General features: G+C 29.0%; 3 protein-coding genes across 8 annotated transcripts in view; all 3 read right to left on the bottom strand.

Moving 5' to 3' along the window:
- Window positions 1-96: 96 nt before the first annotated feature.
- On the bottom strand, window positions 97-6,274 carry LOC138941540 (NPC intracellular cholesterol transporter 1). 4 transcript variants are annotated; one of them, XM_070311328.1, is made up of 10 exons: window positions 5,838-6,274; window positions 5,643-5,749; window positions 5,312-5,558; window positions 5,127-5,203; window positions 4,399-4,846; window positions 3,408-3,653; window positions 3,019-3,321; window positions 1,919-2,486; window positions 1,200-1,682; window positions 97-645 (listed from the first exon to the last, which is right to left on the bottom strand). In XM_070311328.1, the coding sequence occupies exons 2-10, from the start codon at window positions 5,741-5,743 to the stop codon at window positions 275-277; spliced, it is 2,844 nt and encodes a 947-aa protein (XP_070167429.1). In that variant the 5' UTR covers window positions 5,744-5,749; window positions 5,838-6,274; the 3' UTR covers window positions 97-274. The 4 variants fall into 4 exon arrangements, with proteins under 4 accessions (XP_070167429.1, XP_070167428.1, XP_070167431.1 ...); XM_070311327.1 differs by lacking the exon at window positions 5,838-6,274 and having other exon boundaries at window positions 5,643-5,758; XM_070311330.1 differs by lacking the exon at window positions 5,838-6,274 and having other exon boundaries at window positions 5,312-5,461; window positions 5,643-5,728.
- Window positions 6,275-8,391: 2,117 nt separating this feature from the next.
- On the bottom strand, window positions 8,392-10,566 carry LOC138941581 (prostaglandin E synthase). The gene is made up of 2 exons (XM_070311412.1): window positions 10,357-10,566; window positions 8,392-8,760 (listed from the first exon to the last, which is right to left on the bottom strand). The coding sequence occupies exons 1-2, from the start codon at window positions 10,489-10,491 to the stop codon at window positions 8,392-8,394; spliced, it is 504 nt and encodes a 167-aa protein (XP_070167513.1). The 5' UTR covers window positions 10,492-10,566.
- A 1,235-nt stretch (window positions 10,567-11,801) lies between these two features.
- LOC138941492 (palmitoleoyl-protein carboxylesterase NOTUM-like) overlaps window positions 11,802-12,524 on the bottom strand; it is a 68,226-nt gene continuing 67,503 nt past the window's right edge. For 2 of the 3 annotated variants that reach the window (XM_070311225.1, XM_070311226.1), the window contains exon 6: window positions 11,803-12,326. In XM_070311225.1, coding sequence (XP_070167326.1) covers window positions 11,965-12,326 — 362 coding nt within the window. In that variant the 3' untranslated portion in view covers window positions 11,803-11,964. Of the gene's footprint in view, window positions 12,327-12,524 lie in introns of all 3 variants that reach the window. The other variant, XM_070311224.1, reaches the window with a different exon arrangement.

The following is a 12,524-nucleotide window of genomic DNA, read 5'->3' as shown; positions in this document are numbered from 1 at the left end:
AATAAATCTATATCAATCTTGCTACATTATTTTGTACTTGTTTTTTTTTATTTCTTAATTTTTATATAATCTAAATATATATATATATATATATATATATATATATATATATAATGCTGTTTTTAAATTATCTGACGTATTAATATTATTATTATTTTTGTATAAATGTGTGATTACTAGTACGGATAGTGTAATAATTTTGTATGTTTATTGAACCAAAAATAAATATTGATAAAGAACGAGATTTCTGAAACAAACTATCCGTATCTCTGTTTCAATCTTCATCGTCAACTACAGCGGCGGACATTGGCTGCGGTCGCTTTGTCACGCGTAAACTTGGTGGTCCAATAATACTTAACACTACCGGTAGCATGATCAATCCGTGCCAAAGTCCAAATAAAATCATCAGGAAGAATATTTTAAAGAAGGCTATGAACACGTAGGATGTCGAGAATGCTAACATCAATACGGCGAGCAACGTCGACCCCGCCCCGTATGCAACTGCCGCGCCGATATGTCTGACTGCGATCAACACTCGAGTTGTGCGAGGAGCATCATCATCATCGTCTGGAGACTCGGTATGCAAGAAGGCATGCGCGACGTGCGCGGCATAATCCACGCTTAAACCGATAGCCAGCTGCAGACCTACACAAGAAACTGTCATTTAGATAGCAGTCGACACTAAACCATCTAATTGACAATCGGAGATATTCGCTCTGAACAAAAATATTAAAGAGAAATCGAGCGACTACTCGGGAATTAATCGCGTGTGTTGTTAAGAATAATGTAAAAATGCATTAATACAGAATGATACTTCAGTTTTATGCAGAATGAGATAATGAAAATTGGTAAGTTTGTTCTCAGTTACTCCATGCAGATATTCTTTATAAGGATTTTTTCAATCTTGCAACATAAGTATCCCTTTAATTTCTGAACAACGAAACAACTTTATCGAAATGGTAATGACAACGACGTTTTCATAATGAATTAATTTATAAAGAATTTACTTAATATTCTATAAAATTGATATATTATAATAAAAGCTGAAATTTTATTAAAAATATATTTTCTTTGATTTTATCAAATAGTTTTTTTTTTTAAATGTATCATATTTACAGATATTTTTATCTTTCATAATTAAATAATGAAGCAAAACAATGAATTGCAATGATTGAGTAAAAAGTGTGAAATATATTCACCAATGCTGGAGACCATATCTATCGGTTGTCCCCAGAAATACATGAAGCCACAAACGTTTAGCAGCGTGAGAAGTATACAGATTAAAATCCAACAACAGGTGTGCACTTCAACCGTGAGCATTGCTGTGGTACACATGACACAAATCAACGCTAATATGAGGTTTCGCGATACTTCTTGAGTGATCATTTTATCGGAGGTCCAAGGTCCAAAATATTTGCTCCACACTGTGACATAACCCTCAATTTGCGCTTTGCTCACTAAGTGTTTACTATCATCCATTGCTGGAATCCACTCGGAGGGACTCACAAATCGTGTGAATTTAAATTCAATAGTTGTTGCTATGATTCGTGGAGCTACCTTACCACACATAAAAGTTTCATTAAAAACAAAATTTCTCTGATATTTGCCACCAGTTCGGCTAACAAGAAATTTCGACAAATAATGATAGAAATGGTCATCTGTAACTTTCGTGATCTTTAAATCTAAAACAAGAAAACATTGTTCCATATTACTTTGCGAAACTATGAGATTAGTCAACAAATAAATTGCTTGTCTTAAAAATACCATAAAATTCTGTATAAAAATATATTCTTCTATAAATATAAATAAATTAATAATAGTTTTCAATTTTAGGAATATCTTCTTTCAAAATTAAAATAAAAAATTTATATTTGTCACTTCAGATGAACTCAAGAAAATAAATGTTATAATAAATAACCTGTGTCATAGTACGTCGACACGAATTTTGCGAAGTTAATCGGCCAAGGTTCTATATTTTGAACAAAAGACTCATTCTTCAAGCGTTCTGTTAGAGATATTATCTTAGAAAATTCAGAGGAATAATCAATGTCGTCTCCCATAAGAACGAAAGCTTCAATTCCTTGATCAGAGAATTTTTTACTGTTTGTGATTATATACTGATCCAAGTATGATCCCTTTGGTATCAACAATGCTGGATCAAACCCCTGTTTCAGCTGGAGCGTGCTTGCGATACTTATCGACATCATTGCGAGCGTAATTATTATTACTACAATTTTGCCTGGGATAGTTAATATTGCGCGTGAGTACAAAACATGTATACATTTCCAGGAAAATGCTTTGCTTGGATCCGATAACTTGGGTGTAAAGTTTTGATGCACGATACATGGTAACATTCCATTTCGTTTTTGTTCTATTCTTCTGGCGTCTAAAGTAAAACAGGCAATGAAAAACGTAATTTGCAATAAATACGTCATAAATATGCCCACTGCAGCATAAATGCAAAATGATCGAAGCGATGGTAATATCTAAAAAAAAAAAAAAAAACCATTACAGTATATATTACAACAAAGAGAGAGTAAGTTGTTTTTTTCCATCATAATTACTTCTGCATAAAAGAAAAAAATGCATGACATAAATCAAGTGATTTGTGTGTATGACAATTGTTATATATATTAGTATATATATTGAAACTAATTTATCTAAATCAAATCAAGAGAGAGATCATTAATTTTTTTGTGAAAACAAATAAAAAAAATAAATATAATATCTCTATATAAAAAGAAAATATTTTTATAGGAAGCTATATGAGAAATTGTTATTCAGGAAAAAACCTAATTACGAATTTTATTACAAAAAATTATGAGAAGGAACAATATCAAGAATATTAGTAATCTAATTAAGAATATTTCTTTCCTGATTCAATAATCATTCAATTCTTTTATTTTTTAAATCTAAATGCCAGAAGAAATGAACAGAAATCATTAAGATCGTAAATTAGTCAGTATATGATAAAACGTTATGCATTCTTTTGCATATTATAATTAATCCTATACGTACTGTGGTAGCACCAATGATAAAGGCTACGATATCGGTAAACGAAGTAACAGTAATAGCAGAACCGGCACGACCTAATGTAAGCCCGATCCTTTCTGTTAGTGATTTACTTAAAATTAATTCGTCAGTATGTATCTGTTTCCAAAATGCATTAAATACAAAAATATCATCTACTCCAAGACCTAAGAGTAAAAATGGCAAAGATGTATGTATTGGTCCATACGGGATGCCAATTAGAGAGCATATTCCCACCGCAAGCATAAATGCAATGCCCACACAGAAAAGTCCAACACTAGTAAGACAAAACTGCGTAAAAGATGACATAATTTTAATAAATCATCAGATCAGAGGAATTTACAATATTCATGCAATAATTGTACTGAAATGCATACCCGCCATTCCACCCAATTATGATTCGATAGTATCGCTAAAATGTACAAAAACATTAATGCAATTCCTACAATCAATTTATCTATATCTTGAAACATAGCTCTCCCACTAAGATCCCCATAGCTTCTGCCTGCTTCGTAATAAAATGTCAACGAGTCATTATTATCTTTTTCATTTTGCAATTTGTTTGCAATTTTTGTAGAAAGTTCCAAAAAAGCTGATTCCCAAGTCAGTATCTCATATGTTGCCTGTGTAAAAATGATCGATTTTTATTATAAATTATTTATCATCATTTTATACCCATTCACCATAAAAACTGGGATTAATACTACAAATTAAAATTTTGAACAGACAATTTGCAGATGTAATGAGTATGAAAGATATTATACTGTAATCAAAGAACAGCTATTTAAAATAAATTCACATAAATAATATAATAAATAATATAATTAATGATCAGATATTTTTAATATTAAACAAGGAAAATTTATGATTTAATAATAAGACATAAGTAAGAATAAAAATATAAATCATAATCTTCATATAATCACAATTTTGATATTACATTTTATAATTGACTTTCAGTCAAATTATTATTATTCTTATAAATTGGATAAAAGTAATATAAGACTTAAATCATATATAGGTAACACATCAATAAATTTAAAGAATAATTCTTTTTTTCTTTTTTTTTTATATATTGATTTAATTCCCGATTTTTTTAAAAGCAATTAGATACATTCTAATTTATAGTAGAGTTTAAAATTTTGTATATAACATTCATTCAGCATTAAGATGTTTAATTAAAGCGACGTCTACAATGGAGATTGTTAAAGTCCTAAGCCTTAAGAAATTGACCAATCACAGTCAAGTATGAGGGAAATACTCGATTGTGATTAATCAATTTCTTAAAGCTTAAGGCTTAAAATCTTATTGTAGACGCCGCTTTTATAGATATGTTATGATTTAGGCCTTAATTTAAAGTCACCTTACCCAATCAGCAGTTCCTGCGATATTTCCATTTTTATCCATGTCCACATTGAGAAACTTGATCTGAACCATTAACTCCGTCTTTATAGCTGTTGCAGCAATAATTCTACCTTTTTCATCCAAAGTTACATCTCCCAGAAGTTCACTAAAATTTATACGATGGCCAAATGTGGGACTGACTTTTACTGTATTTATCTTTGTGATAATTTCTTCTGTGGAATCTTTTTTAATCTTGGCACTATCAAAATTCCATATATCTAAAACACTGAACATAAGACAAGCCATAGGCAAGCTCTTAAGTATGTCGCAATATAATTTAGTATCAACATGAATAGCAGGTTCAAACAATGTTTGATTAACTTCCAAAGTGAGGTCATCTTCAAAAAAATCGTCTTCTGAGAGAGAGCTTTGTCTCTTTCTTTTATGTGTATAGGCAGCAATGGAAGGAATTCTAAAAATTTGTATATATTAATATGATAACAATAATTTCTTTCTTTTTTTTTTTCAAATAAACGCATTAACATTTTGTTATAATGTTCAAATAATGAAATAAAATGAGACATTTCCACGAAATATTAATTATTATAATTATACATTAAATAAATCTGTTTGACATAAAATCTCAATCTCTCTTTATATAAATTTAAATCTATAATATTAATATATAAAATTCTATAATCTTTAATAGAATTTTAATGTAATTGTTTAAATATTATATCTTTGATGCTTACTTCATACAAACATCTCTCCAAGAAATTTTCTCAATTGGTGCTTGAATAGAGATCATTCGTTTAGTTATTTCATTTAACTGTAACATAACAAAATATTTTGTATAATTACTGATACTCTTTTATAATTAATTGCACATAATAAGTAAGAATTATGAAATAAAACATTTACTGTATTATATATTTACCTTAATGAGTGTTTGCTGTTCTAAGACATTGTTACCAGTCAAAATAAATGTTTGAATTCGTAAACCATTCTGAAAATGTGACATTATCCAGTCAGTATCTAATGCGAAACTAGAATCTGGCGAAGACCAAAGCTTCACAGGATCCTTTTCCTGTCGAAAGCGAAACAATCCTGAGAGACAGAATAACATTAAGATAAAACATCCTAATAACCACTTGAATGGATTTTGAGAAATACGCATTCCCAATCTATATAAAAACAAAAGCATCATTTTGTTATTAAACTGATTGTAGATCATCTATAAATTTTTTTACTTTAAGATAAAAGTTTACCGATAGAAAAAATGTTCTATTCCCTTGGATATGCGTTCTGGTATGCTACGCCAAAATCTGCATTGCAATTGTTTTTTAGCACGATTCTCGTGCAGCTCCATCCTTTCCTTAATCATAATAAAAGAAACTTAGTCACAATAAAAGATACTAACGTTGATACTATAATTAAAGAAAATAAAACAATAGCATAGTTACTTGATGCACAGATGACAATTTAAATTCTACTTATCCACTTGAGATGTGTATTACGTGTAATATGTGCCACTCGTATGTATGGCATTGAAACAACTATGCAGATTAATCGCTGTTATTGTATAAATACTTTTTATACGAGTTTTTTATATGCAACCAATTACTGTTTTTCAACACACTTAATATTCTGTTATAATCTCCAACTGACAATGCATGGCACTTGAGTTTTTACAAAGTTATATCAGGATCATTGCAAATGATTATTTACATATATGTCAGAGAGAACTTTGAATTTGAAACAGCGTCTTGCGTTATCATTGTCATTCATTGGCTACGTTTCGTTTCATGCATGATGCACATAATGCATTACTTATCTTTGTTTAATATTCGATTAACAATAAAGATAAGTAATGCATCATGCGTATCATATATGAAACGGAACGCAGCCATTAAGCGGCGTTTACAATAAGATTTTAAGCCCAAGTCTTAAGAAATTGACTATTCACAGTCGAGTATTCTTCTCATACTTGACTGCGATTGGTCAATTTCTTAAAGCTTAGAGCTTAAAATCTCTATTGTAGACGCCGCATTAGGGCTTAAAATCTTAAACGGGGAGCACACACTTTTGCATAAGCACATAATCATAAGCATAAGGAAATTGATCGGTCCATTTCCTTATGCATAAAGAAATTGATCAATCAAATTCCTTATACTTATGATTATGCGCTTATGCAAAAGTGTGTGCTCCCCGCTTTATTGTAAATGCCGCTTTATGCAGTGACTTCTTGGGCGCGTTCCACTTAACGATCGCAACGCTCGCGAGCATCATCTGTCTTTGTTTAACTTTCGGTGAACAACAAGGATGAAATGATACCGTGAGCGTTGCGATCGTTAAGTGGAGCACGCTCTTTGTCTTACAGGTTTCTCTTTGTTTGCACCTTTTACACTCGGATCTTTCGTTCTCTCTTTTTTCAATGCTTGAATATATGTTTATCTCATTTCAAATATAAAAAATTTTATTAGCAGCCGATATTAGTATTTAATTCCATCTGACACGCAAAATTTGAATTGTGTTTGCGCATAATGAATCTGAAATAAGCTGCTGTCGGGAAGACGCTAGAAATGATTCTAAGCGTTTGATTGACCAATCAGGACAAAATGAGTAAAGATTTATTTATTCTAATTGGTTAATAGCAATGCTATTCGAACCATTTCTATCTTCTTCTCAACCGCAGTTATATAAGATCTGTTCTTTATATCTGAATTGGCTGCACTAGTCAGAGTTTATCTTCCTTCTTCTAATGTGGAGAGATAAAGATAAACTTTGAACTAGTGCAGCCAGTTCAGCTATAAAGAACAGACCTAATATCAATAACCAATTTAGTGCACAAGATAATCGGCGCGCGAAACATATTTTGAATCAGTTTCAATAATTGCGTATGCACGAGCGGCCATTACACGAATCTGTCTTGTTAGAAATTTTGCCTCATTTAATCGGTCGAAGTAAGGATTAGGATCAGCGATTATATAGGCAGGCAGGCAGGCAGACAGATACAATTGGTATGGAAATTAACATATTAATAGTTGAGGTATGTATATTAATCAAGGTACGTAATATTGATTAACCGATCGATGATGTTGGTTAGTACAATGAATATATATACATGTTATGTCTCTTTACGACGTATGTTGAGATGCATATAGCAAAAAACGGAAAAAAGTATTATTGTTTCCTCACACCAAGGTAACCAAATACCAATTGATATTTAACAATGTATTTTGTATGAGATTACATTTAGCAGTGTATTATATGCAACCTATGCTACACTGCCGTTGCCTGGACGTATATGACTCCTCAGTTGTAACGGTTTTTTATAGATTTTTAAAACGTATATTACTTTTATAATTAATAATAAGTAAATAATATATAAATTTTATTTACATGTTAGAATTTTAATCTAATATTACATATAGAAAAATTATATTACATATAAAAAATAACATTGTTTAAGAGTAATATGATTTAAAAAGTAAAGTGTTATAATTTTTTGTATATAAAATATAAATTCTTTATCATATATATATATATATATATTTTGATATATATTTATGATAATTTTGATGAATCGCTATGCAACTGAATTCTAAAATACATAATATACGATATCAAATGGTACCAAAATTATAAACGGTATATTTGTATTATCAATAAATAATTGTCACATTTCTGTATCAACTTTACTCGCCACGCAATTAGTCATTGATAAAGAAATAATAAGGAACAATGAGATTTAAAATGACAGACAATAATGAAAATTTGTCATATCAAAAACTTCACGTTAATTACGCAATATAATCATGTATGATTTAACTTTAGCCAATTATATCTCTCTCTTTTTTTTTTAGATATTTTTTTTTTAAATCTTGTAACAAAATCAGCATATAATATAAAATATAATTAGATATTATTTTGAAATGCGTTTATTTTTCTACAAAAATTATTTGTTAGTATAGCCTATTAACATCATAAAATCATTCTCTTCATTTTTATTCTTAACTAAATCAATTTTGGGATATTAATAGTGTATTTTACTGCAGCAATTGCGCATATATAAGTTAAAATGAAATACAGAAGCATAGATAAGTAAAGTTTCCAAGACGTAGACATTTGTAGAAATTGCATGTGCACCAAAGTATATAAGATACTGATTAATGCAAAACCCGGTATTAAAATCTTTACCGTAGAATTACATGTTTCGACGTTTAACCAGAGCGGCGTAAATATTATAAACGGTAGAACTGTCTCGAGATCTTTTCGATGAGCGCTCCGTATCCGAATCACGTCAGGATGACCATCGCCGGTTGGATATAAAATTATGTTTGACTTTTTTTTCATCCACATTTTGTCCTCTTCACTATGGATTACCTACAAAATTGCAAACAAAGCTGATTAAATCGGAATGTGATTTTGATTAACCAACATAAATAATATACACTTTTTCTTATTAGTATAAAGAATAGAATTATTTGCATATTTCTACAGTGATTTTTACGATAACATTTTAATAAAAAAAAAAAAAAAACCCACATAGTACATGAGAGACATGGGATTGACAGAACAACGAATGTGAAAATTTATCTGGAACAAAAATGTCCCATTTGTCATTCTACCGAGAGTTCTACCGCGAAAGAAGAAGGTTTTAATTGACTGTGCGCGTTTGAAAGCTTTTATTTCGTGCACACAAGCTGTTCTTTTATTTTTTATTTTATTGCGCATATCATACATATAATAAAGTACTATATTTGAGAAAAAGATCTATTTTTAGATTGTAGCAAAGTTTAATTTCCAATTTTCCGAAATCGATTTAATTTGCATTCCAGTCTGGGTATACATCAGATTCCTATGTATCAGGACAATAATTCAAAAGTTAATTGAAACTTTAGCACAGAATTTCGTTGTATTTACAATTTTTCAAAAAGAATTACAATTTAATTTAACATTCTATTTGTGCAACTTTATTTGTATAATATATATATATGTATGTGTGTGTCTGTGTGTCTGTGTGTGTGTGTGTGTGTGTGTGTGTAATATTGATCCAAAAGACAAGTTTGTCAATATTGCACTTTAAAATTCAATATTAATAATTCGCATAATTAAATTTATATATATATAAATGTATGAAATAGAAATATAAATATATATTTCTATTATATATATAGAAATTAAGAATAACCATATTTAGCATTAAATGGAACTTGTGTAAAATTTAAATATTTTTATTTGTTTTATTTTATTTTTATTTTACTCAAACAAACAACTAAAAAATAAATATATATTTAAATTTTATTATTGTTTAAATAAGGATTGAAATCTCAGTGTGCAGTGTGCGATCGCACAATGCATATTCCACGTATTCGAATTACGCTGATGTTTAATAATGTTTGACCTTGTTGAGATAAGTCAACATATTTTTTCGTAGTTCCTGTATGTTTCACAGTCATTGAAATGAAAATATTGCGTGCGTATAAATATCAAGAATATCAAACGAAATATCAAAGAAATCAAACATTCTCTTCCTGATATCCATAAAAACTTGCATTAATTGCATCTAATATTTATCATTCTTTCAGTAATAATACATTTTATGAAAAAAATTAAAACTTTTTGTTAAATTATTATTACAATGATATATTTATACTTATATATTTATATCTTGATCATTTTTAACTTATGAGATAAATATATTTAAACAAAATTAATAATGATATAGAGGCTCTCAAGATTAAGTAGCGCGCATATTTAAGCAATTTGCGTGCCAAAAATTTTTAAAACTGCACATATAGTATATATATATAATGCAATTTAATATAATGTTATGAATAAAAAATACGCAGTTGCTTTTGCGTTAGTAGTTAGTATTCTAGACTAGATTATCTGTTTTTCAAAGAATCAGACACAAACCGAAAACTAAGTTTAATGATAAATGAATAAGAAAATATTCCGGATTTTCGAAAATTTTACCTGTTCTCTCACGCGTATTTGTCCAGTGTACCAAGTCAATAACATCATCTTCAGCACAAGCACACACGACCACCAAGCGTATATAGACCACCATAGCTTGTTTTTCATCTCATTTGCAGTTGCGTTCGTTAGCATTGTTTCTGTCGCGATCTTATTTACTTACTGTTTTCTTGACATACGTAAGAAAAGCTAGCGTGTCTGTTCGCTCTCTCGTCTGAATAACCGGTTAGGATTTATTTAGCAAATCAAATGAATAAGATGGCAATAGGTAATCCGATGAGAAGGAAACGAGCGGGAAGGTTTAAACGTAAGCATTTTCGTCACGAGACACGCGTTATTTAATTGAAATAAAGCACATGTATAGATTATTAAAAATATGCTTTTCAGCTCTATCAACTGCAACATTATATTGATAAAAATATATAATTTATTCTTTCTTAAATGGAATTGATGCATTATTACTGAAAAAAAAGCGAATAGTCACTAATGATTTCACAAATAGTTATAAATATAGCACTGCAAATCAATGAAATCTCACTGAAAAAAATTAGTTTATAGTAACGATTGTTCCAATCAGAGATATTTTAAAATGCGTTTTTTATAACAATATTATAAATGAAATAAATTTATAACAATATACATACATACATATATTTTGTCGAAGAAATATCTGAGTTTGATCAAGAGTTTTGTTCATTTTTTATAACTAAATTTTATAAATAGATCAGTGAAATATGATTTATAATGAAATCTTGTGTCATTGATTTAATAAATGATATAATTTTATTGATTCAGTTTAAGAGAGTTCAATAAAAACGTAAATGGCTTTGAAATCTCGAAAAGCTCAATTTTAAATAAAAATTCTGGTCGGTTATAAGATCTATCCTTTCAAAAAAAATTAGCTTCTTTCTAAGATACAATTTATCATAAAAAAAACAATGTATGTATATATATATATAATTACGATAATAAGGACACCTAAGGAAAGATTTTTTTAAATTACGCCAACTAAAAAATCATGATTTTCCATAATAAAGAATGTTGTATCTCGTTAATTATGAATATATTGCAAGTTTATCCTGGACAACTTTTATAATAATATTTATTTTCGCGGAGAATAAGTTACTAATTTATTAATTCACATATTTATCACGCTTTATTTGAATAAAATTTAAATAAAAATCGTAAAATTTTTATTTGCAAAGTCGATTTAGATTGCTTTTCATACAATATAAATATTTATTGTGCATTCAATATCTAGTATTAATCTATCAATAATTTTTGCTAATATATTATATCGAACTCATTTAAATAAACTATATTAATAATGTTTAACCATTCTCTCTCTCTCTATCTCTCTTTTTCTTTCATTTTTTCTCTCTTTCTTTTTTTGCAACTATATAAATAATAAATGAGTGAATAATTATTCTGTATGTCTTGTGAATTTCGTATAATTAAATCAATTTGTTTGTAAATATTAATTTATTTCAACATACATTATATATTTTAACTTTAATATAATTGATGAAGAAGTTTAACGGAAACAATCGTTTGATTTATAAATGCACTTTTTTGAAACGACGAATGATTTGTAATTTTATATATCGACTATAAACGCCATTGTGCGATATTACTTTTCTTTATGTTTGACATTCTCGATACCCATATCAAGTCGTTTCCGAGGAAAAAATCTGTAGCAACGATATTCGTTTCTTTCCACCATTCCTCTTGAAACTTGACAGTGAGATTTCGGTTAACGGAATCGGCCATTTGCCGAAGTCCACCGGATAGATTAAAGAATATATCCAATGGGAATGGCGTCAATTCCGCCATTACTGCCCACAATGGATTCTGACTATTCTTGCGTTTCTTTGATCCCAAGATTTCTTCGTCCAAGTACTCGAATAGACCTTCCACGGTTTGTTGATTGCCCCATACTTGAGTCAAGGGTGGCCACAGCCAATCGTAGTCTAGATTAAAAAAAAAATATATATATATGTACAAATTATTAATTAAATATATTTGATTTCAGTTAATTAAACTTGTTAGAAGTACATAAACAGAAAAATCTTTATTTAAATTTGAATCTTTATTAAAAATTGTAGGCCACATTTTAGCGATTTTTAATTTGAAACGTGGCGAATATAATTATTTTGTTAAATCTTAAA

Source organism: Polyergus mexicanus, unplaced genomic scaffold (assembly GCF_030449975.1).
Source record: "Polyergus mexicanus isolate NDT 795.1 unplaced genomic scaffold, iyPolMexi1.0 SCAF_19, whole genome shotgun sequence".
NCBI lineage: Eukaryota > Metazoa > Arthropoda > Insecta > Hymenoptera > Formicidae > Polyergus > Polyergus mexicanus.
The sequence above is the reverse complement of the archived record's forward strand: the minus strand, read 5'-3'. Positions and strand labels throughout refer to the sequence as shown.